The 21380-nt window shown below is 38.3% G+C and overlaps 5 protein-coding genes and 1 long non-coding RNA gene across 7 annotated transcripts; 4 read left to right on the forward strand and 2 right to left on the reverse strand.

The window, feature by feature from the left end:
- Nucleotides 1-1130: 1130 nt before the first annotated feature.
- On the reverse strand, nt 1131-2643 carry LOC117571040 (protein tantalus). The gene is made up of 2 exons (XM_034253008.2): nt 2446-2643; nt 1131-2371 (listed from the first exon to the last, which is right to left on the reverse strand). Exons 1-2 carry the CDS (start codon nt 2514-2516, stop codon nt 1555-1557), a joined length of 888 nt encoding a protein of 295 aa, XP_034108899.1. The 5' UTR covers nt 2517-2643; the 3' UTR covers nt 1131-1554.
- A 1244-nt stretch (nt 2644-3887) lies between these two features.
- On the forward strand, nt 3888-4725 carry LOC117568549 (serine protease 1-like). Its single transcript, XM_034249268.2, has one exon. It carries the CDS (start codon nt 3890-3892, stop codon nt 4685-4687), a length of 798 nt encoding a protein of 265 aa, XP_034105159.1. The 5' UTR covers nt 3888-3889; the 3' UTR covers nt 4688-4725.
- A 3892-nt stretch (nt 4726-8617) lies between these two features.
- LOC117569233 (serine protease 1-like) lies at nt 8618-13613 on the forward strand. 2 transcript variants are annotated; one of them, XM_052003715.1, is made up of 2 exons: nt 8618-9064; nt 13191-13613. In XM_052003715.1, the coding sequence occupies exons 1-2, from the start codon at nt 8654-8656 to the stop codon at nt 13572-13574; spliced, it is 795 nt and encodes a 264-aa protein (XP_051859675.1). In that variant the 5' UTR covers nt 8618-8653; the 3' UTR covers nt 13575-13613. The 2 variants fall into 2 exon arrangements, with proteins under 2 accessions (XP_051859675.1, XP_034106198.2); XM_034250307.2 differs by having other exon boundaries at nt 8622-8704; nt 12828-13613.
- On the reverse strand, nt 8758-13140 carry LOC127565437 (uncharacterized). Its single transcript, XR_007954729.1, has 2 exons — nt 13052-13140; nt 8758-8925 (listed from the first exon to the last, which is right to left on the reverse strand). It is a non-coding gene; the product is annotated as an uncharacterized LOC127565437 (long non-coding RNA).
- Nucleotides 13614-15795: 2182 nt separating the features above from the next.
- On the forward strand, nt 15796-16630 carry LOC117569240 (serine protease 1-like). The gene has a single exon (XM_034250313.2). The coding sequence runs from the start codon at nt 15805-15807 to the stop codon at nt 16597-16599; it is 795 nt and encodes a 264-aa protein (XP_034106204.1). The 5' UTR covers nt 15796-15804; the 3' UTR covers nt 16600-16630.
- A 2110-nt stretch (nt 16631-18740) lies between these two features.
- LOC117569239 (serine protease 1-like) lies at nt 18741-19608 on the forward strand. Its single transcript, XM_034250312.2, has one exon. The coding sequence runs from the start codon at nt 18774-18776 to the stop codon at nt 19566-19568; it is 795 nt and encodes a 264-aa protein (XP_034106203.1). The 5' UTR covers nt 18741-18773; the 3' UTR covers nt 19569-19608.
- Nucleotides 19609-21380: the final 1772 nt, after the last annotated feature.

Genomic DNA, 21380 nt, shown 5'->3' on the forward strand with positions numbered 1-21380 from the left:
AATTAATACCGCAAATAGCGATTACATGCATAATATGAGTTGACAACAACAGTGGGCGAATTTATAAGTAGTCCTCAAGCACGACAAGTAATAGGGCTTAAGTTGCCAGAGCTGCCCATAGTGCGGCGGCAAACAAGATGGAAGCACCACGTGTAGTTTGAAGGTTATTGCCAGGGCATTTTTGACATGAGGAAGCGAGACGGAGCTCGAGTCGCAAGACAATTTTGATTGCATGTCGCCATTTGGAGTATTCTTAGCAGGAAATCAAATGTGCATTTCGATAACTTGTTGCATGTATTTCTAATTAAATTAATTCGTTAAAAATAACATTAATTTGGTGTTGAAAGTATTTCTTGGCATTGTTTTCGCCTATTTAGGAAATTGCGGCTTACTTTGTCTGCCTAGCGAAGCAAATAAATCAAATCGTCTCGCGATCGGTGATATGTTCGAATGTAATGAGGCTACAATAACAATAACAAAATACAATCAGCGCCAACGCCAGCAAATAGCAGCAACAACAATAACAGTAACAGTAACAGTAGCTAGTGGTGTCGATTATGCAAATGTTTCTGCGGCTAGTGTTTATTTGTGTTTTTTTTTTTTTTGCTTTTTGTTCAGTGCATTTAAAATACTCTTACCCGGCTGACTTGATAATTTATTTGTACGGTTGCAGCACATGCTAAGGTAAGTGTTGAACCTTTAATACAGATGTTCTTTTGCTGTTAACCGTTACCGTTCTAAATGACAGGGTGGTTCTAAGCAACAGGGTCGCTGCATTAGTCTTAACAGTGGCGTATAAAATAAGTTGTACGCGTGGTTATATCTTGATATGTCAGGGAGTTTATTCGTCGTTGTTGTGCATTATGAAGTGCAAACAAAATGTTGCTTTCTTGATTTGTTTTCCAGCTGTGTTTCGTGCTGTGCGTCGATATTTAATGCATAATCGGGAATTATGATTACCACTCTTGCATGTTGTACGTACTCACATATATTTAATAATAATAAGCACATACATTATCTTTTTTTTGTATATTATTGCACTTGTTAATGCATTTGCCGTTATCCAATTTAGCACCACGATCGTACTATTTACCAATTGATTGGTATTAGTAAAGCGATTGTATTAAAATATGGTTGTGTTTTCTATTTATTTATTTGTTTGCTTTACTTTTGCGGCAGTGAAAACAATGAGTAGAGCATTTTCACGCATTTCCCTATTTGGTAAGATGATAATTTATTACAACTATGGTTTGATACAATTCTACCCCAATTTTTCTCTTTTTTTGTATAGGAATCTTTTCTCAGAATTGTATTCTTGCTTAATTTAATGATAAATGATATACTACGATTAATTGGGTCGCTACGCAAAATGATTAAATTATTTTCATGCTCCACAGCACTTCCTATATCTGAATATGTATTGGGTTATTGGGTATTATAAATAAATCTTACATAAAACATTACATTACATTGGTATCAGTACATTTGACCAACATTCCCAAGAAAACGTGGGACATCAATGTGGTTGGTTGGTCAGCTTAACTATTCTTGTGGCTACTCGAAGACCGCTGATGGTGTGGAAAGCGGCGGCAATTGCATGTCGTCCATGAATGTGATGGCAGCAGCTGAACCAGAGGCAGCAGTGGCAGTCTTGCTGCCGCTTGCCCCATCCACATCGACATCCTCCTGCTCCTCCTCCTCGAACATGGCGCTGTCGAGACTTTTGTTGAGACGATCATGGAACTCGGTCATTGAGATCTTCTTGAGGGCAAAGCGTTTGCCAAACGTCTTCTTAACCTTCAAGCGTCGCTTCTTGATCAGATTCTTGTTCTTGTGCAGACCATCGTTGAACGAGATGGCGCGACGTAGTTTTCTCGATCCGAACTTCACCAGACGCACTTGGCTGGTTATGGCGCCACATTCCTCACTATCGTCCTCGGCATCGGCGGCATTCTCATCACTCGGCTCCTCGAAGATCGTCTCTAAATTGGCGGGCGTAAACTTCTTCATTCGCTTGCTAGTGTAGATCTTCTCGATGCTCTTCAACGTCTGTTCGTTGGTGTGCAGCGTTTCCCGTCGCTTCTTTTTTGCTGGCTTCATGATGGCGCTGCATACACGATTGAAATTGTCCTTGGAGATGCGAGCAGGCATCCGACGTCGCGCGACGCCACCACGTTGCTGACCGCGTTGGCTGTAGCAGCTGCTGCTGCTGTCGCTCTCATCGTTGTCCTCGCCTCGACTTAGCTGTGAATCGATCTCATCCGATTGATCTGTGTCGCCGCTTTCCGACTCCAACATGGCATCGGGCGGCGAGGAGACAGTGTGGCCAGGCATTGGCTTAAAATTCCAAGTAAAGTTATTGGGTGCAGAACTGCATAGAAAAAAAAAAACAAAATGAAAACAATTGCAACTTTGAGTGTATCTTGTGACTTTTGTTTCGCTTACCGATTTTCTGTCAACACAACCTCCTTGGGCTGAAAACTGATTTTGGCAAAATTGTGAACAATGTTTTCCATTATTCAGTGTCTAACATTCTGTTGTTATTGTTTAAGATTTAATTTTCGTTTGTGCTAGCCACTTTGCGCTTGTTATTTACACTTTTTCTTACAAAAATAAGAAGAAGAGCTTAACGCTGAGCCAAAATGTTGTTTAACATAGCGATAACTCCATTAACATTGGCGAATTGGCAATCGTAACAGTTGATACTTATTTCGATTTCTGAAAGCTACAACGAATAAATACAATTTAAAATAAAAGAAGTCTCTTTTGAAATATTCATTGCTACAATTCCAGAATTAATAAAATGACGGTAACCCCCTTACTTCTCTCTACTTTCATATACCAAAAAAATGTGCTAAATATGCAATAATGCATATTTAAAAATAAATATTATGTTAAAGTGTCAGAATTCTATATAAATTGCATTCAACATTTTAGTATATTTCGAAGTAAAAAGGCGCGTAAACTCAAATAGTTTGTTACTTCAGAGTTTTTCTTAAATTAGTGTCGGCAATATATTGTTAGACTTCTAAAGAATCCTCCTATCACTTACATACTTGCGTTTGCAGGATCGAAAATGACAAACTAATATTTTTGTATACGTTTGGAGGTAGCCAGCCTGGTACATGCCAAAATCTTATACCAAAAAGTGTATTTTTAATCTTTTATGGTCTCATTCTTACTTTCTGTTAACTTAAAAATTGCATGTTAACTAATTATCGATTGCTGCATCTTCGATAAGTTTACAGTGCCAAATGCAATGTTCATTTAATTTCCTATAGGTGGCGCTCAAGTAGCCGTTACGTTTAAATTCGTTTTGAAGACCTCATTTTATTCTTATTGAGTTTATTTCAATAAACTGTAATTTATTGATTTGGTAAATGATTTAAACTGATTTACTGATTTGGTAAATGCTAATATCAGTTTCAGTATAAACTTTTTGTTTTGCGAAGAGGAGAAATATATTAAGTCTTATTATTGAAAATTATTGACATTTAATTTAACCTTTAACGGCCTACTTTATGTATTATTCGTGATATATATATATAATTGAAACTTTAATAGGAAATCAAATTCGTGTTGCGAATTTTCGAGAAAATTTAATTAACAAATCTTTGGACTTGCCTATTAGAATTTATAAAATTTCTTGATTGTTTGCTGGTGAGCTTCGATTAGTAGACGAATCTGTGCTCTTCAGATACGCTATGGAGTGGGTACAACAAAATAAGAAAATAAGATAATCAAGAAAATTGATTGGTGGCTTATCTACTTATATTATTATTTCTATCGTGTGTATTAATAACTGCATTTCTATCAATAAATGATATGATATGAATTTACTATAAAAACTGTAAACTCGAATCAAATTCATTCGAGTTAATCGTAAAACATGAAAGTGTTCGTTGTATTGGCCTTGGCGCTTGCCGCCGTCTCTGCGGAGGTATTGGAGCAAGAATACCCCAAGGACTTCCCCAAGTCCACTAAGATCCAAGGACGCATTACCAATGGCTATCCAGCCTACGAGGGTAAGGCCCCCTACACCGTCGGTCTGAGCTTCAACAATGCCTGGTGGTGCGGTGGTTCCATCATTGCTCACGACTGGGTGCTGACTGCTGCTCATTGCACCAACGGTGCCGGCTCTGTGACCATCTTCTACGGTGCCACCTGGCGTACCAACGCCCAGTTCACCCACTCGGTTGGCAGCGGTAACTTCATCCAGAACCACAACTGGCCAAATGTGAATGGCAACGATATCGCTTTGATCCGCACTCCCCATGTCGACTTCTGGAGCATGGTCAACAAGGTTGAGCTGCCCAGCTACAACGATCGCTACAACATGTACGACAACTGGTGGGCCGTTGCCTGCGGCTGGGGTGGCACCTATGATGGCTCTCCTCTGCCCGATTGGCTGCAGTGCGTCGATCTGCAGATCATTAGCAACAGCCGATGCTCTCAGACCTATGGCAGCCTTCCCGATGGTATTCTCTGCGTTGCCACTCCCGATGGCAAGTCCACTTGCTCTGGCGACTCTGGTGGCCCATTGGTGCTCCACGACGGCGCCAAACTTGTTGGTGTTACCTCCTTCGGCAGCAGTGCAGGTTGCCAATCTGGCGCTCCTGCTGGTTTCACTCGTGTCACCGCTCATCTGGATTGGATTCGCGACAACTCTGGTGTTGCTTACTATTAAACATTCTATCAAAAATAAATAAACGACATGCATACATAGTTATAAATAGCTCTATTGATTTCAGCTACAAAACGTTCTTAGATTAGTAGGAGGCATCTTCATCTGTCTGTCCGTCCGTCTTTATGAACACATAGATCTCAGAGACTATAAGAGATAGAGAAATAATTCTTATTCCCAGCAATTGTTATTTTTGAGTCGCAATTCTTGGTTGTACAATAATAAATATAGTCTGAAATTTTGTTGTGATTGGATAATAACTGTAGATAGCTACAGTTTGGTGAACTTGACTGTGATACCCACTACTAATATTTAAAAAAACCAAAGGGTATTATTCTTAAAGTGTGTCAAATTAATATATTGCGGAGTATTAAAATATACATACTGAAGTTTATATTTGGTATATTGACATAATATTTATTACACTTAAAATATTTCATGGAATACCAAATATGCTAGATTATCAACCAAAGCAGTTAAGAATCGATTGCAGCAGCCGTTTTTTTGGCAATATAAAAATATTTCTTAAATAAATAAATAACTTCAACAATTTTTATTTGATCGCAACCATATTTTGAGGAATCATTAAGACAGATAGACGGACCGACGTGTAATCTTGCTCTTATTGAAATCGTGTTGGTGGCGAAGCTTGTTAATTGTTCAAGTCACAGCCAAAATTATAAGTGTTCGATTCGCAAGGAAACTTAATCCATATATTCGGAGTACTTTACTAATTTGAGAAAGATTTTTTGACTGTTTGGTGAAAATCTACGTAATGAAGATGAGGACGGCAAAAGAATTACACCGAGCTGGAAGAAACAGTCAAATCCAAGTCCCTTTCATTTCAGAAGTGAGCGCGTTGAGTTTGCGAGACTCAACATCCGGTCAAAAGCAGCATACTTCTCAAACATCGGCGCCCAATTTCACGTTTCCATCGACAGTCTTAACATCTAGTCTAGAGCAGCACACTTCAGGCAAACACGCAAGGTTGACGACGACGAAATACTAAGTCTAAATGCTGTGAATGGGACACTAATATTTGAGGACAGACGGCAAGATATATTCATCTTTTATAGAGGAATAGTTGAAGCTGGATCATATGTCGCGTGTACATTCTAAAGCCTTTAAGCCTAGCAAGTATTTTCTGCCATACAACTGCGTACTAAAGGCCGATAGTACGACAACAAAGCTTCGCGTTGTGTTCGATGGACATTCATTAAATTATGGCTGGCCGACTTTCAAGGGATCGACGATTTTACGTCGTTGTTATACCCGGAAGACACATTAACCGAAAGGAGCAAAACAAATTTTTGTTGTGTTTTTTTATGGTTGCCATGTTCGTAATAGGTTTATAAGGTAAAACAAATTAATTTTTGAATCAAAACAAAACAAGTAAGAAAGCTACAGTCGAGTGTACTCGACTGTGAGATACCCGCTACCCATTTTGAATAAAAGCAAAATATTTCGCAGTATTATTCTCAAAATATACCAAATATACTGCAAAAATACTAAAAATATACCAAATGGTACCATAGACGGCACAATATACCAGATTGTCGGCCAAAGCAACTATGATCCCCAGTAAGTAGGCGTTTTTGCCCATACAAAAGTATTTATTTAATAACTTAAACAATTTTTATTTGATCGCAACAAAATTTTCAGTTATTATTGTATATACCAAAATTCACAACTCTAGCTTTAAAATTACGCTTGTTACATGTTTGATTTGCGGAGGCGGAAGTGGGCGTGGCAAAAAATTTGAAACAAACTGATCTGCGTGCAAACATTATAGCTCTATCTCTTATAGTCTCTGAGATCTAGGTGTTCATACGGACAGACGGACATGGCTAGATCGTTTCGGCTGTTGACGCTGATCGGAGATGCCTCCTTCTACCTGTTACATACATTTCCTTCCGGCACAAAGTTAAAATACCCTTCTACCCTATGGGTAGCGGGTATAAAAATGTATAATTGTAATTCAATAGCATGGTTGTTCTATAATAAATCGTATATCTCCATGTTCCTTAGCATAAGCTAAGGCGTCAGCTAAAACTAACAGAGAATAGTGAGTATGTAAGAAACTTCGTGTCGCTACTAGACACACAAGCAAGAGTGCCGATCACTGATAAATGCCTACTTTTCTAACAGCGTCGTTTGATAATTAAATTTGTTGGCATTATTTCGCTGTATTTTTTTATAATCGGAGTCGTTATAACCGAATTATACTGTATTTCTTCGTTTTTGTACTTAAATGGTGGCGCTAACAATTGATATATAGAAGATGTATCGATATGTGCGCAGGTCTTTATCAGATAGCTATATCAAAAGGCTTCGTCAAGAAATAAAGTTTAATCGCTTCTCTTTCGCGGTCGGCTAGCCGATACAAGTAATCCTATTTTATTGCCTCGACGGCATCCCATTATAAAAGCAATCATAAAAGCAATCTTCGCATTGGAGCTAGAGCCTTATTAGCAAAAAAAATTGGGTTGCAATATTGGCCAATTGGTGGACTACGAACTGTGTTAGGGGTTGTTTGCAATTGCATCGAAGCCCATTGTGCTCGAAGCGAGTATGAAAAGTCTTTCGAAGGAACGTCTTATAAATTCTCGCGCCTTTGCAATTTGCGGAGGTGACTACTGCGGGCCAATGTACTACAAATCTGAAGTTCGGAATAGACCCTTAATCAAATGTTCCATCAGCGTATTCATCTGCTTTGCTAGCAAGGTTAATCTTGAGTTGATGAACGATTTAACAACTTTCTGGAAGCGCTAAAAAGATTTGTATCGCTTCGCGGGAGGCCCAATCAGATTTTGTCCGATAATGCGACTAATTTTTTCGGGCCAAAAATGAATTTCAGGATGTCAGGAAACTTCTCCTGAGAGATCCTCATAAGTTGACTTCTTATGAGGAATGTTTGCCTAATGGATAACGTCGAGTGGAAGTTTATTCCTCCTCGTTTCCCGCATTTTGATCGAATGTGGGGAAGCAGCATTCAAGAGCGGAAAGCACCATCTGTATCGCTCTGTTGTCCGTTCTCAATGAGCTTCGCACGCTGGTTTACCAAATATCGGCCGATTTCTTTAGATATCTGAGAATCCTGACGATTTCGATGTGTTGCCTCGCGCTCATCTACTATTTGGCGGTTCTCCAACCGTGATTCTTCAGCCCAACCTAACTATGCTGGACTGTAATTGGATATCTGGCAAGTGTCACTCAGCGGAAACGGGTCTTCTGGGCTCGATGGCGGGAGGAGTATCTGACTCTTCTCCAGTAAAGATGCAAGTTGCGTACTCCTGACCGTAGACTGCAAGTAAATGACGTGGTGTTGGTCAAGAACGAAATTTTGCCTCCACTTCGTTAAACGCTAGCCCGTGTCATCACGCTTATCCATGGGACGTTGAGTGTCGAGATTGCTGTTTTAAAGACGTCGTGTGGTAGCACCTGGAGAGCCATAAACAAACTATGTCTACTGGCCTTGAGGGATGATGTTGCAACTAATGTTAATGCAATGCTGTGACAGCGTCTGCTACCAACGCTGGATCTGCCGGCAACACTTCATGCTCTCTGACACTTTTAACGTTCGCTTCCATTTCAACCGGCAGATTACACTTTCCACTTGTATTCTTGCTTTTATTGAAATCTTGTTGGTGACGAGGCTTCATAATTGTTCAAGTGAGAGCCAAAATTAACTTTAAATTTGATTTTTCGTGTTTCATTTTTTATAAACCATAATTGAATGCGTGAAAGCTTAAAAAAGCTTAGTAGCTCAACATGTGGCCGTATCTTATTTACTTAAGGAACTGTGCCCCTAATCAACTATTCAGGCGGTTATCTAAGATGTTGCTTGAAAGTGCTTTGCCAGTTGGTTAAAATAAATAAATTGCAAATATCTGAAGAGCCAAGATATGATAGAAAAATGGTATAAATTCGCGCCTGTTACAACGAACAGTCAACAATCGTGTATTCAACATGAAGGCATTCATAGTTCTCGCTTTGGCCATCGCTGCCGTCTCTGCTGAGGTGGCCGAACAGGTCCACCCCAAGGATATGCCACAATCCCTGAAGCTCGAGGGACGCATTACCAATGGCTACCCAGCCTACGAGGGCAAGGCCCCCTACGCTGTTGGCCTGAGCTTCAACGGTTGGTGGTGCGGTGGTTCCATCATTGCTCACGACTGGGTGCTGACTGCTGCTCACTGCACCAACGGTGCCAGCTCTGTGACCATCTACTACGGTGCCACCTGGCGTACCAACGCCCAGTTCACCCACTCGGTTGGTAGCGGCAACTTCATCCAGAACGGCAACTGGCCCAACCAGAACGGCAACGATATCGCTTTGATCCGTACCCCCCATGTCGACTTCTGGAGCATGGTCAACAAGGTTGAGCTCCCCAGCTACAACGATCGTTACAACATGTATGATGGCTGGTGGGCTGTTGCCTGCGGCTGGGGTCTCACCTACGATGGCTCATCTCTGCCCGATTGGCTGCAGTGCGTCGACCTGCAGATCATTAGCAATGGACAGTGCTCTCAGACCTATGGCAGCCTTCCCGATGGTATCCTCTGCGTTGCTACTCCCGATGGCAAGTCCACTTGCTCTGGCGACTCTGGTGGCCCATTGGTGCTCCATGACGGTGGCAGACTGGTTGGTGTTACCTCCTTCGGCAGCAGTGCTGGTTGCCAAACTGGTGCTCCAGCTGGCTTCACTCGTGTCACCAACCAACTCGACTGGATTCGCGACAACTCTGGTGTTGCTTACTATTAGAAATTCTAACAAAAATAAATAAACGATATGCATTAATATAAATTGCATTTTATTTTATTTTATTATATTACTTTATCGAATTATATTATATTATTATTATTCTCTCTCTAAATTTGAGTCTAATTTTTTATAACTTTGTGCCGGCAGGAAATCTATATAACAGGCATAAGGAGGCATCTCCGACCCTATAAATTATATATATTTCTAATCAGCTTCAACAGGCGTGACAATCTAGCCATGTCCGTCTGTTCGTATGAACACCTAGATCTCAGAGACTATTAGAGATAGAGCTATAATTTTCGCCAGCATTTGTTATGTTTGCACGCAGATCAAGTTTGTTTCAAATTTTTACCACGCCCACTTCCGCTCCCGAAAATCGACAAATATCAAATTCCTGATAGTTTGCGATTATCATTATAAAATAACAAGTAAGAAAGCTACACTCGAGTGTGCTCGACTGTGAAATACCCGCTACCCATTTTGAATAAAAGCAAAATATTACGGTAATAATCTCAAAATATTAAAAATAAATATGCATGTATTTTCGATCGGGATTTGAACTCGAGCTCCACCGACCGGGTGGTTAAAAAAAAAATGTTTGTACTTCGAGCGGGTTCGAACTCGGGCACCACAACATGCGCGGGTTGCACTCTACCACCTGAGCTATCACATTGCTTAAGAACCCCTATGCATACAGATGCTAATATAGACGAGCATGTATATACGTATACGCATACATACAATACATACATAGCAGGCGGTTTTGCTCATACAAAATATTTCTTTAATAAAATCCACAATTTTTATTAATAATTGTTGTAAATACGATAAAAAAAAAAAAATTTTTTTGTTCCCCGAGCGGGCTCTAACCCGAGTCCCTCGACTACCGCAACAGTAATATGCTTGCACTCTACCAATAGAGCTATCGCAGTGCCTCTTGCATACAGATACAAATATAGAGGCGAGCATGTATACGTATACGCATACATACAACACATACATAGAAAGCGTTTTTGCCCATACAAAACTATTTCTTTAATAACTTCTACAATTTTTATCTGATCGCAACCAAATTTTCAGCAATCATAAATGCTATAGTTATTATTGTATATGGGCAATTCCCAAAAAAAGGTAAACCACGACCGAAAAAAAAAATCTTCACATTCATCGTATTTTTTGTATAATGTCATAAAGAAATATCCAAATTTTCATAATACAATGGATCCGTAGCATATCTCCGTTGTTTTTATAAAAAAATTTGCCTGCAAACTGAAAAAATGTAATTTTTTCACTTTTAACTCCTTTTGTATGCATTTTTATGTTTTATTATTTCGCAAAGAAAACATATGATATGTTTGCTCTTTTTCTACCAAATCTCTTAATAGCAATCCAATAATAAGATAAAAAATGCAAAGTGAGCGAAAAAATGTTCAATTAACTGTTTATTTTTATTTTGCACCTTATCTATGTTCAAATCGTACGTTCGCGACCGAAAACATCATTTTATTGTAATTGCTTCGCATTAAGTGCAAGCAGGTGAATGAAACTTTGCGTGTTAAGTTATTTTGGTATATATATTTTAAATATAAAAAATCGTTGGGGTTACTCTAACCAATCTTTTTTTATTGATTGTCAAAGTAGCGTACGTTCGCGACCTTACCTATAAGCCTATGTCGATTTTTACTAGCGTCGCATGGATTTAAAAAAAAAAAATTTTTTTTGTTTTTGTTTTTGAAAACTATGTCGTTTGCAGTTACTTATTACTTGTTAGTTATTACTTATTATTTATTACATATTTTTCTTGCTATCAATAAATTTCAGTACATTTTTCATATTTAATAAAAATTTATTTTTTTTGCTTTTAAATGTTATTAGACACATTAAATTGAGTTAAATCCGTTTGTTTTTATGAAATATGAAGTTATTAATAAAAAAAAGTTGTGGTAAATATACAAATTTAATAAAAAAAACCTCATGGAAAAATCGTACGTTCGCGACCGTACGTTCGCGACCGGAACTTAATTAAATTAAAAATAAATAAATGGAGATATTTTCTTGGGAGTAGACTTAATAGAAAGCTACATGATTCTACTTTAAAAGTAAAGTTATTTCTTTAAAGTATTCCGTCTCAATTCGCAGAGTTTTGCATTTTACTGCATTAAGCCAAAGTCGACTTCCATTTTCCGTACGTTCGCGACCGCATGTTTTTTGACAATATTATGAAAATTAAAAATCGATAAGCCCCATAATTTACACTAAGCAAAGAGCTAAACAAATGCTATCGAAGAGTAAAAAAAAAGTTTCAGGAAACGTTTGTTTTCGATGTTATTTTTTGAATTAATCTCGTACGAACGTACGTTCGCGACTTTGGGAAATGCCCATATACCAAAATTCTAGCTTTACAATTACGCTTGTTATTCGATTTTTTTGATTTGCGGGGGCGGAAGTGGGCGTGGCAAAAATTTGAAACAAACTTGATCTGCGTGCAAACATAACAAATGCTGTCGAAAAAAAATTATAGCTCTATCTCTTATAGTCTCTGAGATCTAGGTGTTCATACGGACAGATCGTCTCGGCTGTTGACGCTGATCAAGAATATATATACTTTATAGGGTCGGAGATGCCTCCTTCTACCTGTTACATACATTTCCTGCCGGCACAAAGTTATAATACCCTTCTACCCTATGGGTAGCGGGTATAAATACTTTGGTATGGACTAAAACGGCTACTTACTATGGGTCTTAGTTGCTTTGCCTGACAATCTGGTATATTTTGCACTCTATGGTATATTTTGAATGTAGTACTTAATCGATATACCAAATATACCATGTGGCATATTTTTAGTCTTTTATAGAATATTTTGGTATATTTTAAGAATAATACCGCAATATTTTGCATTTACCGGGTATCTCACAGTCGAACACACTTCGACTCCATCTTTCTTACTTGTTAATGCTTAAAAACAAAAAAATTTATTGCTGTATATAATTTTTTAAATAAATCCAAATATTTGCAAACTATAATACTGGCAGAAAGCCATTAAGATTCTTCTTCTCCATATATGTATAGAATTCGATTCGTATTCACTTCATTTTAATAAGATTCGTCCATTCGAGTATGGAATCAATAGGTGGCCATATCTTGTTTACTTAAGGGACTTGTGCCGCCAATCAACTGTTCAGGCGGTTATCTAAGTTAGTTGGTGGAAAGTGTTTTGATAGTTGGTTGAAATTAATGTTTGCCAAATATCTGAAGAGCCAAGATACGATAGAGAATTGGTATAAATTCACACCTGTTACAACGAACAGTCAGCAATCGTGTGTTCAACATGAAGGCAATCATAGTACTCGCTTTGGCCATCGCTGCCGTCTCTGCTGAGGTGGCCGACCAGGTCCACCCCAAGGATCTGCCCAAATCCCTTAAAATCGAGGGACGCATTACCAACGGCTACCCAGCCTACGAGGGTAAGGCACCCTACACCGTCGGCCTGAGCTTCAACAATGCCTGGTGGTGCGGAGGCTCCATCATTGCTCACGACTGGGTGCTGACTGCTGCTCACTGCACCAACGGTGCCAGCTCTGTGACCATCTACTACGGTGCTACCTGGCGTACCAACGCCCAGTTCACCCACTCGGTTGGCAGCGGCAACATCATCCAGAACCACAACTGGCCCAACGAGAACGGCAACGATATCGCTTTGATCCGTACTCCTCATGTGGACTTCTGGAGCATGGTCAACAAGGTTGAGCTGCCCAGCTACAACGACCGCTACAACATGTACGATGGCTGGTGGGCTGTTGCCTGCGGCTGGGGTGGCACCTATGATGGCTCTCCTCTGCCCGATTGGCTCCAGTGCGTCGATCTGCAGATCATCAGCAACAACCAGTGCTCCCAAGTCTATGGATACCAACCCGATGGTATTCTCTGCGTTGCCACTCCTGATGGCAAGTCTACTTGCCAGGGTGACTCCGGTGGCCCATTGGTGCTCCATGACGGCAACAAACTGGTTGGTGTTACCTCCTGGGTGTCCGGCTCTGGCTGCCAATCTGGCGCTCCATCTGGTTTCACTCGTGTTACCGCTCACCTTGACTGGATTCGCGACAACTCCGGCGTCGCTTACTACTAAGCATTAATTTTAAATTAAATATAATATCTATGAACAATATTTTTATTGATTGCCATTGCGTCTGCCTTCGTTTGATAGGACTATCTATAGATAGATTCTAGACGAATCTAAAGCTAATTCTATATATAGCTGTAGACTTTAGAGTCGAGACATCTATACTACCTGGACATCGATGCTATCAGCAATTCTTTATCAGTTTAGTAGAGACTTTGATTTACCATGCCTCCCGTGGGACTTTTTATGAATGAGTGCCTGAAATGAGTAAAAATGAGGTGGCAAGCTGACTATAGTAAATTCGCATTTTATGCCCCCTAATACCCCTAACGCAAACAAACTTTCGTTTCAAAAAAAGATTAGATTACTACCTCAAGTGAATTGAACTTTCGAGTGGCCGATCATAAAATTCGATAAGATTATGTGAGAGGAAGAAGCCACAAATATCATATGCTGATCGGATGCACTGAACTTTTAAATATTTTTGCTTATCTACCTATCTGTCGCACCTTTTCTTGATGTTCGTTATTGACACTCAATTTTTAATTTCATCTACGTTATATTTATGATAGGAAGTTTAGAGATTGTGCGTAAAATGTAAATGTTATGGAACCGTGCTTATTTATAAACATTTTAAAATACAGTCGCGAAACTAAAAGAAATTTTAAATTATCTAAATTGTTCTTAAAAATGGAATAGTCTTTAACTTAGGAGATATTGCAAGAGTTGCAGCAATTGCGAATCAGAATCGCAGTTCTTGCGACAGTCTTGTCACCAAATGTATTCAAGAAAAGTGCTGTAATATCGTATTGCACAATGAATTTTACAATATTTATAGTTGAACTTTCAAAAACAAGTAAGAAAGCTACAGACGAGTGTGCTCGACTGTGAGATACCCCCTATGCATTTTGAATAAAAGCAAAATATTGCGATGTAATTCTTAAAATATACCAAAATAATATACTACAAAATACTAAAAATATAAAAATTGTATTTTTGGTATATTGATATAGTACCCAATTAAAAACATACCATGGAGTGCAAAGTATACCGTATTGCCAGTCTAAGCAACTAAGACTTAGGCGTAAGTAGGCGTTTTTTTAAAGAGTTTCTTCTTCGATAATTTTCATCCGATCGCAAATTTTCAGAAATCATATTACTATAGCTATTATTGTATGTACCTAGCTTTAAAATGACGCTTGTTATTCGAATTTTATCGATTTGCGGAGGCGGAAGTGGGCCTGGCAAAAATTTGAAATAAATTTGATCTGCGTGCAAACATAACAAATGCTGTCGAAAAAAATAATGGCTCTATCTCTTATAGTCTCTGAGATCCAGAGTTTCATACGGACAGACACACAGACGGACAGACGGACATAGATAGATCGTCTCGGCTATTGATGCTGATCAAGAATATATATACTTTATAGGGTTGGAGATGCCTTCTTCTATCTGTTACTTACATACATTTCCTTATTTCAAAGCAAATAAGATTCGATTTTTGCCATACAAAACTATTTCTTAAATAACTTCTAAATTTTTTCGTTGATCAGCTTAAATACTGTAGTTTTTATTATATGCACCAAAAATATAAATTAAAATTAACTGACTCCAAGGATATAAAAATTGCACGATACCTCAAAAGATCTCAGCGACGTTTATTCACATTACATAACTTACCGGTGACATGATGCATTCAAGATGACCCGAGTTTGTGGCTGTAACGTCACACAGACTTGCTCACTGATTCTTTGTGGATGGAACGCGTAAGATGTAGTTTAAACACAAACTCATTTTGATAATCGTCAATTTTATGTTGTCTTGTAGGTGATCACAACGACATCCGGTCACCTACTTATATGTTAAGAGTATTGACTACTTCAGCATTTTGATAAGATGCCCATCATCACCTGTGACACTGCCTAATACAATATTATTTCAAATACACATACAATATTATTTCAAATACAATAATGTTTTCAAATAAACTTCAAATGATTATACCCCCTATATATTGCACTTTGGCAATTTGTAGTACTGATAGGAACAAATAGGAAAATTTCCAAAATACTTTGGCCTATTTAGAAACTTCCGCTACTATGTTCATAAAGTGTGTCTCATTAGTTTATCTTAGCTTTGATTGCACTATGGATTACACAAACATATTTGTGGTTCTGTTTTGTATAAAAGGGGTGTGGTTCCGATTTTTTGTATCAGTTGTTGCTTTCACTTCAACATGAAGACTTTCATCGTATTGGCCCTAGCTATTGCAGCAGTTGCTGCTGAATCTTTTGAGCAGGTTCATCCCAAGGATCTGCCACAATCTCAAAAGATCGAGGGACGCATTACCAACGGCTACCCAGCCTACGAGGGCAAGGCTCCTTACACTGTTGGCCTGAGCTTCAACGGTTGGTGGTGCGGTGGTTCCATCATTGCTCACGACTGGGTGCTGACTGCTGCTCACTGCACCAACGGTGCCAGCTCTGTGACCATCTACTATGGTGCCACCTGGCGTACCAACGCCCAGTTCACCCACTCGGTTGGCAGCGGCAACTTCATCCAGAATGGCAACTATCCCAGTCAGAGCGGCAACGATATCGCTTTGATCCGCACTCCACATGTCGACTTCTGGAGCATGGTCAACAAGGTTGAGCTGCCCAGCTACAACGATCGTTACAACATGTACGATAACTGGTGGGCTGTTGCATGCGGTTGGGGTGGCACCTATGATGGCTCTCCTCTGCCCGATTGGTTGCAGTGCGTCGACCTGCAGATCATTAACAACGACCAGTGCTCCCAGGTCTATGGTCACCAACCCGAAGGAATTCTCTGTGTTGCCACTCCCGATGGCAAGTCTACCTGTAGTGGCGACTCTGGCGGCCCATTGGTGCTCCACGATGGCGCCAAGCTAGTTGGTGTTGCTTCCTGGGTATCTAGTGCTGGTTGTCAATCTGGCCATCCATCTGGTTTCACTCGTGTTACTGCTCAGCTGGATTGGATTCGCGACAATTCCGGCGTCGCTTACTACTAAACATTGACTTTAAAATATATCGCAAATATTATTTTGTTGTCTTTGTATTTGCTTTTCTATGATAGGTTTATTCTATTTTCAGAAGAGTCTGAAACTACTTTCATCAATAGGTATGACTCTTTTTTCACCTTACCCGTGATGTTATCTTCAATTCTTCATCAATTACTGTTGGACATTTTATGAATGAGTGCTGGAAATGAGTAAAAATTTAAGGTAAATCCTAATTTTTTTGTTGAAATTAATAATTCCCCCAGCGTAGTCAAAGTTGTGTATAAAATACTAAATAGATAAGATTAGCAACCGAAGCAAATGGAACTTTCGAGCCCGCGACCATATAATTCCCTAAGTTTTTGTGATAAGAAGAACCCACAAAATCATGTTGGTTAGTAATCAACTCATAACTAAGAGGTTAATTTCTGAATTTATTTCTTTTATTTTTACTTTTCATTAATTTTATTCATCACTATTCAAATTCACATAAAGGTTGAAATAAATTAACCAATCAAAAAAAATGCGATCCTCTCCACGAGTTTCAAAATGGCGCTTACTCTCTCTAAAAATATCCGATCATAAGATCTTAAATTACATTGATCACATTGACAGATCAAAACAGTAGACAATAGACAGAATATTTTGTGTTGTCTTTAAATTGCTCAACTGGTCTAGAAGTGCAGTGACTTGAAACTAGTTAGCCGGAAAAATGCCTTTGATAATTGATTATTTAGCCACTTCTTGGAGGCTAATAAAAAACAGTGACTTCAAAAAACTTACAAAAATAAAAAACTCATTGTTTCTGACGTTATTATTATTATTATTATTATTATTATTATTATTATTATTATTATTATTATTATTATTATTATTATTATTATTATTATTATTATTATTATTATTATTATTATTATTATTATTATTATTATTATTATTATTATTATTATTATTATTATTATTATTATTATTATTATTATTATTATTATTATTATTATTATTATTATTATTATTATTATTATTATTATTATTATTATTATTATTATTATTATTATTATTATTAAATATTAAATATATGGCTGTGAATAGGAAATTCAATACTTTAACCACTTATAGCTGTTGAGACTTATATCGTCTTGCTCCTTGATGCTTACATATATATTTCTTACTAAATGGTAAGACCCTTTTCCGATTTTCCAAAAAACAACAGGAATAAATAGAACAAATTAGGAGAAATCAAGATTACGATATAATTTTCAAATATACTTTTGAAAGGTTAAAGTTTAAAAAGGATAGTATAATGAATAAACAAACAAATCTCATGTATTTTTGAATTAATTATTTTTATGCCTTATTCGCAAAAATATCCGGTCACCTTTGTTCCATGCTTAAAAGATATCAATGATCAGGAACCGGATGTGTTTATAACTGATTGGCACAGCACGTTCAGAGTATTGAGTACTTCTAAGTACTTCTGTATATCAAAGAAATGCAAATCATCATCTATCTTATCACGAAAAATATTTGCCAAAAAATAGAATCGTGATATACAGCTAAGTAAATGAAACTATTTTAAAGTCAACTCCAGCACACCCTTGATCATGAGTGATGATTTCGTTATGGAAATTCCCACAATTTTGGATTTTTGTGTTGTAATTGTAAGCAAACATTGGCATTACAAAACATGTGAGAAAGCTATAGTCGAGTGTGCCCGACTGTAAAATACCATATTTTCCATAAAACATACCATATACATCTATACCAAAAAGTATACTTGGTATGATAATACAAAACACCAGATTCTAAACCGAAACAATAAGAGACCTTTGTTATATAAAATTAGTTCGTTAGTTAAATATTTTAACTAATTAGTTAAACCAATTTTCAGCAAAGAATGTAATTTTCAATATGTCTATTAAAAACCTCATGCTCAAAATTATGCTTGCTTTTTTCAATTATAAATAATCATAAGTGTTCGAGTGCACTATCTGAAAGCATACTCATACGCCTTTCATTTCTATTTTAAGTGACCGGGGGGTATTTAAATTGATTTCTTTCGATTACTAATGAGTTTATCTTAGTTGCGATTGCACCCATGCATTTGCACAAATATATTTGTAGCTCTGATTAGTATAAAAGGGGTGTGGCTCTGATTTATTGCTATCAGTTGTTGCTTTCACTTCAACATGAAGACTTTCATCGTATTGGCCCTAGCTATTGCAGCAGTTGCTGCTGAATCTTTTGAACAGGTGCATCCCAAGGATCTGCCACCATCTCTGAAGCTCGAGGGACGCATTACCAACGGCTACCCAGCCTACGAGGGCAAGGCTCCCTACACTGTTGGCCTGAGCTTCAACGGTTGGTGGTGCGGTGGTTCCATCATTGCTCACGACTGGGTGCTGACTGCTGCTCACTGCACCAACGGTGCCAGCTCTGTGACCATCTACTACGGTGCTACCTGGCGTACCAACGCCCAGTTCACCCACTCGGTTGGCAGCGGCAACTTCATCCAGAACCACAACTGGCCCAATGTGAATGGCAACGATATCGCTTTGATCCGCACTCCCCATGTCGACTTCTGGAGCATGGTCAACAAGGTTGAGCTGCCCAGTTACAACGATCGTTACAACATGTACGATAACTGGTGGGCTGTTGCCTGCGGTTGGGGTGGCACCTATGATGGCTCTCCTCTGCCCGATTGGCTCCAGTGCGTCGATTTGCAGATCATCAGCAACCAACAGTGCTCCCAGGTCTATGGAACCCAACCCGAAGGAATTCTCTGTGTTGCCACTCCCGATGGCAAGTCTACTTGCCAGGGTGACTCTGGTGGCCCACTGGTGCTCCACGATGGTGCCAAGCTGGTTGGTGTTACCTCCTGGGTATCTGGTGCTGGTTGCCAATCTGGCCATCCATCTGGGTTCACTCGTGTCACCGCTCATCTGGATTGGATTCGCGACAACTCAGGCGTCGCTTACTATTAAGCATTGGCTTTGAAATATAGTATCATTTGACAGAAACGAATATTATTTGTTTGTCTTAGTATTTGTTATTCCATGATAGCAATACATTTTTTATACCCGCTACCCATCGGGTAGAAGGGTGTTATAACTTAGTAGAACGAGGCATCTCCGACCCTATAAAGTGTATATATTCTTGATCAGCGTCAACAGCCGAGACGATCTAGCCATGTCCGTCTGTCCATCTGTGTGTCTGTCCGTCCGTCCGTATGAAACACTGGATCTCAGAGACTATAAGAGATAGAGCTATAATTGTTTTTTGACAAGATTTGTTATGTTTGCACGCAGATCAAGTTTGTTTCAAATTTTTGCCACGCCTACTCCCGCTCCTGCAAATCAATAATGAAAAGAGTAATATTAAAGTTAGTTGTTTAAGTTATTAAAGAAATAGTTTTGTTTGGGCAAAAACGCCTTCTATGAATGTGTTGTATGTATGCGTATACGTATATATGTACATGCCCGCCTCTATATTTGTATCTGTATGCATGAGGCACTGCGATAGCTCTATTGGTAGAGTTCAAGCATATTCGTGTTGTGGTACTCGGGGAACTCGGGTTCGAGCCCGCTCGGGGTACAAACTTTTTTTTTTTTTTTTTAATCCTATTTACAAAAATTATAAATAAAAATTGTGGATTTTATTAAAGAAATACTTTTGTATGGGCAAAACCGCCTGCTATGTATGTATTGTATGTATGCGTATACGTATATACATGCTCGTCTATATTAGCATCTGTATGCATAGGGGGTTCATAAGCAATGCGATAGATCAGGTGGTAGAGTGCAAGCCGAACATGTTGTGGTGCTCGGGTTCAAGCCCGCTCGAGGTACAAACTTTTTTTTTTTTTAACCCCCCGGTCGGTGGTGCTCGAGTTCAAATTCCGATCGAGAATACATGCATATTTATTTTTAATATTTTGAGATTATTACCGTAATATTTTGCTTTTATTCAAAATGGGTAGCGGGTATCTCACAGTCGGGCACACTCGACTGTAGCTTTCTTACTTGTTTCATACGCGTTTGAAACAATTCCATCGATAGGAATGACATCTGTTTAACCTTGCCGGCGGTGTTATCTACAATTTTTTATTAGTATATTAAAGACTCTGATTTATCTTGGCTACTGTCGAACTTTTTATGAATGAGTGCTTGAAACGAATTGAAATTAGGTGGTAAATCCGGTTTGGTACAATAAAAAATACCCCCAACATAGTTAAACTTTTGTATGAAATATAGATTAGATTGGCAGTCAAGTAAATTGAACTTTCGAGTACTCGATCATAAAATTTGATAAGATTATGTGAAAATCTCCAAAATTCTCTCACCGATCGGATGTACTGTATTTAAGGATGTTTACTATATAATAAATGATCTTCGACAGCGTCGCATAATTGGAGACCCTATGTCTGGAAGCGGATGTGGTTATAAATGTTTGGCAAATTACGTTCAGAGCATTAAGTATCTAAAGTCAGCATTGAAAAGAAGTGCAAATCATCATTTATCTTATCATGAAAAAGATTTGAAACTACCAAAAACTATAAACGTGATATCTAAGAAAATAAATTAAAGTATTTCCAAGTCAAATTGTTATTCTCGACTTCATAATTGCGACATTATCATGAAATTTCTTGAAATTATTGTAAACAAACTATATCAATTAACAGTAATAAATAAAAAAAACTGAATCATTTATGTAAATTTATAATTTATAATAATGATAGGGAAAGGTTAAGGAAATCTTCAAATAGTTTTCTGAAAATTAAAAGTCTGTGATTAATA

Source organism: Drosophila albomicans, chromosome 3 (genome assembly GCF_009650485.2).
Source record: "Drosophila albomicans strain 15112-1751.03 chromosome 3, ASM965048v2, whole genome shotgun sequence".
NCBI lineage: Eukaryota > Metazoa > Arthropoda > Insecta > Diptera > Drosophilidae > Drosophila > Drosophila albomicans.

What these genes read in the sequence shown, in the direction of transcription:
- LOC117571040 (XM_034253008.2), bottom strand. Translation starts at nt 2,516, where the DNA reads ATGGAAAACATTGTTCACAATTTTGCCAAAATCAGTTTTCAGCCCAAG. An exon ending in GTTGTGTTGACAGAAAATCG is followed by an intron (nt 2,372 to 2,445) that starts GTAAGCGAAACA and finishes TTTTCTATGCAG; the next exon opens with TTCTGCACCCAATAACTTTA.
- LOC117568549 (XM_034249268.2), top strand. Translation starts at nt 3,890, where the DNA reads ATGAAAGTGTTCGTTGTATTGGCCTTGGCGCTTGCCGCCGTCTCTGCG.
- LOC117569233 (XM_034250307.2), top strand. Translation starts at nt 8,654, where the DNA reads ATGAAGGCATTCATAGTTCTCGCTTTGGCCATCGCTGCCGTCTCTGCT. An exon ending in TCGCTGCCGTCTCTGCTGAG is followed by an intron (nt 8,705 to 12,827) that starts GTGGCCGAACAG and finishes GTCTCTGCTGAG; the next exon opens with GTGGCCGACCAGGTCCACCC.
- LOC117569240 (XM_034250313.2), top strand. Translation starts at nt 15,805, where the DNA reads ATGAAGACTTTCATCGTATTGGCCCTAGCTATTGCAGCAGTTGCTGCT.
- LOC117569239 (XM_034250312.2), top strand. Translation starts at nt 18,774, where the DNA reads ATGAAGACTTTCATCGTATTGGCCCTAGCTATTGCAGCAGTTGCTGCT.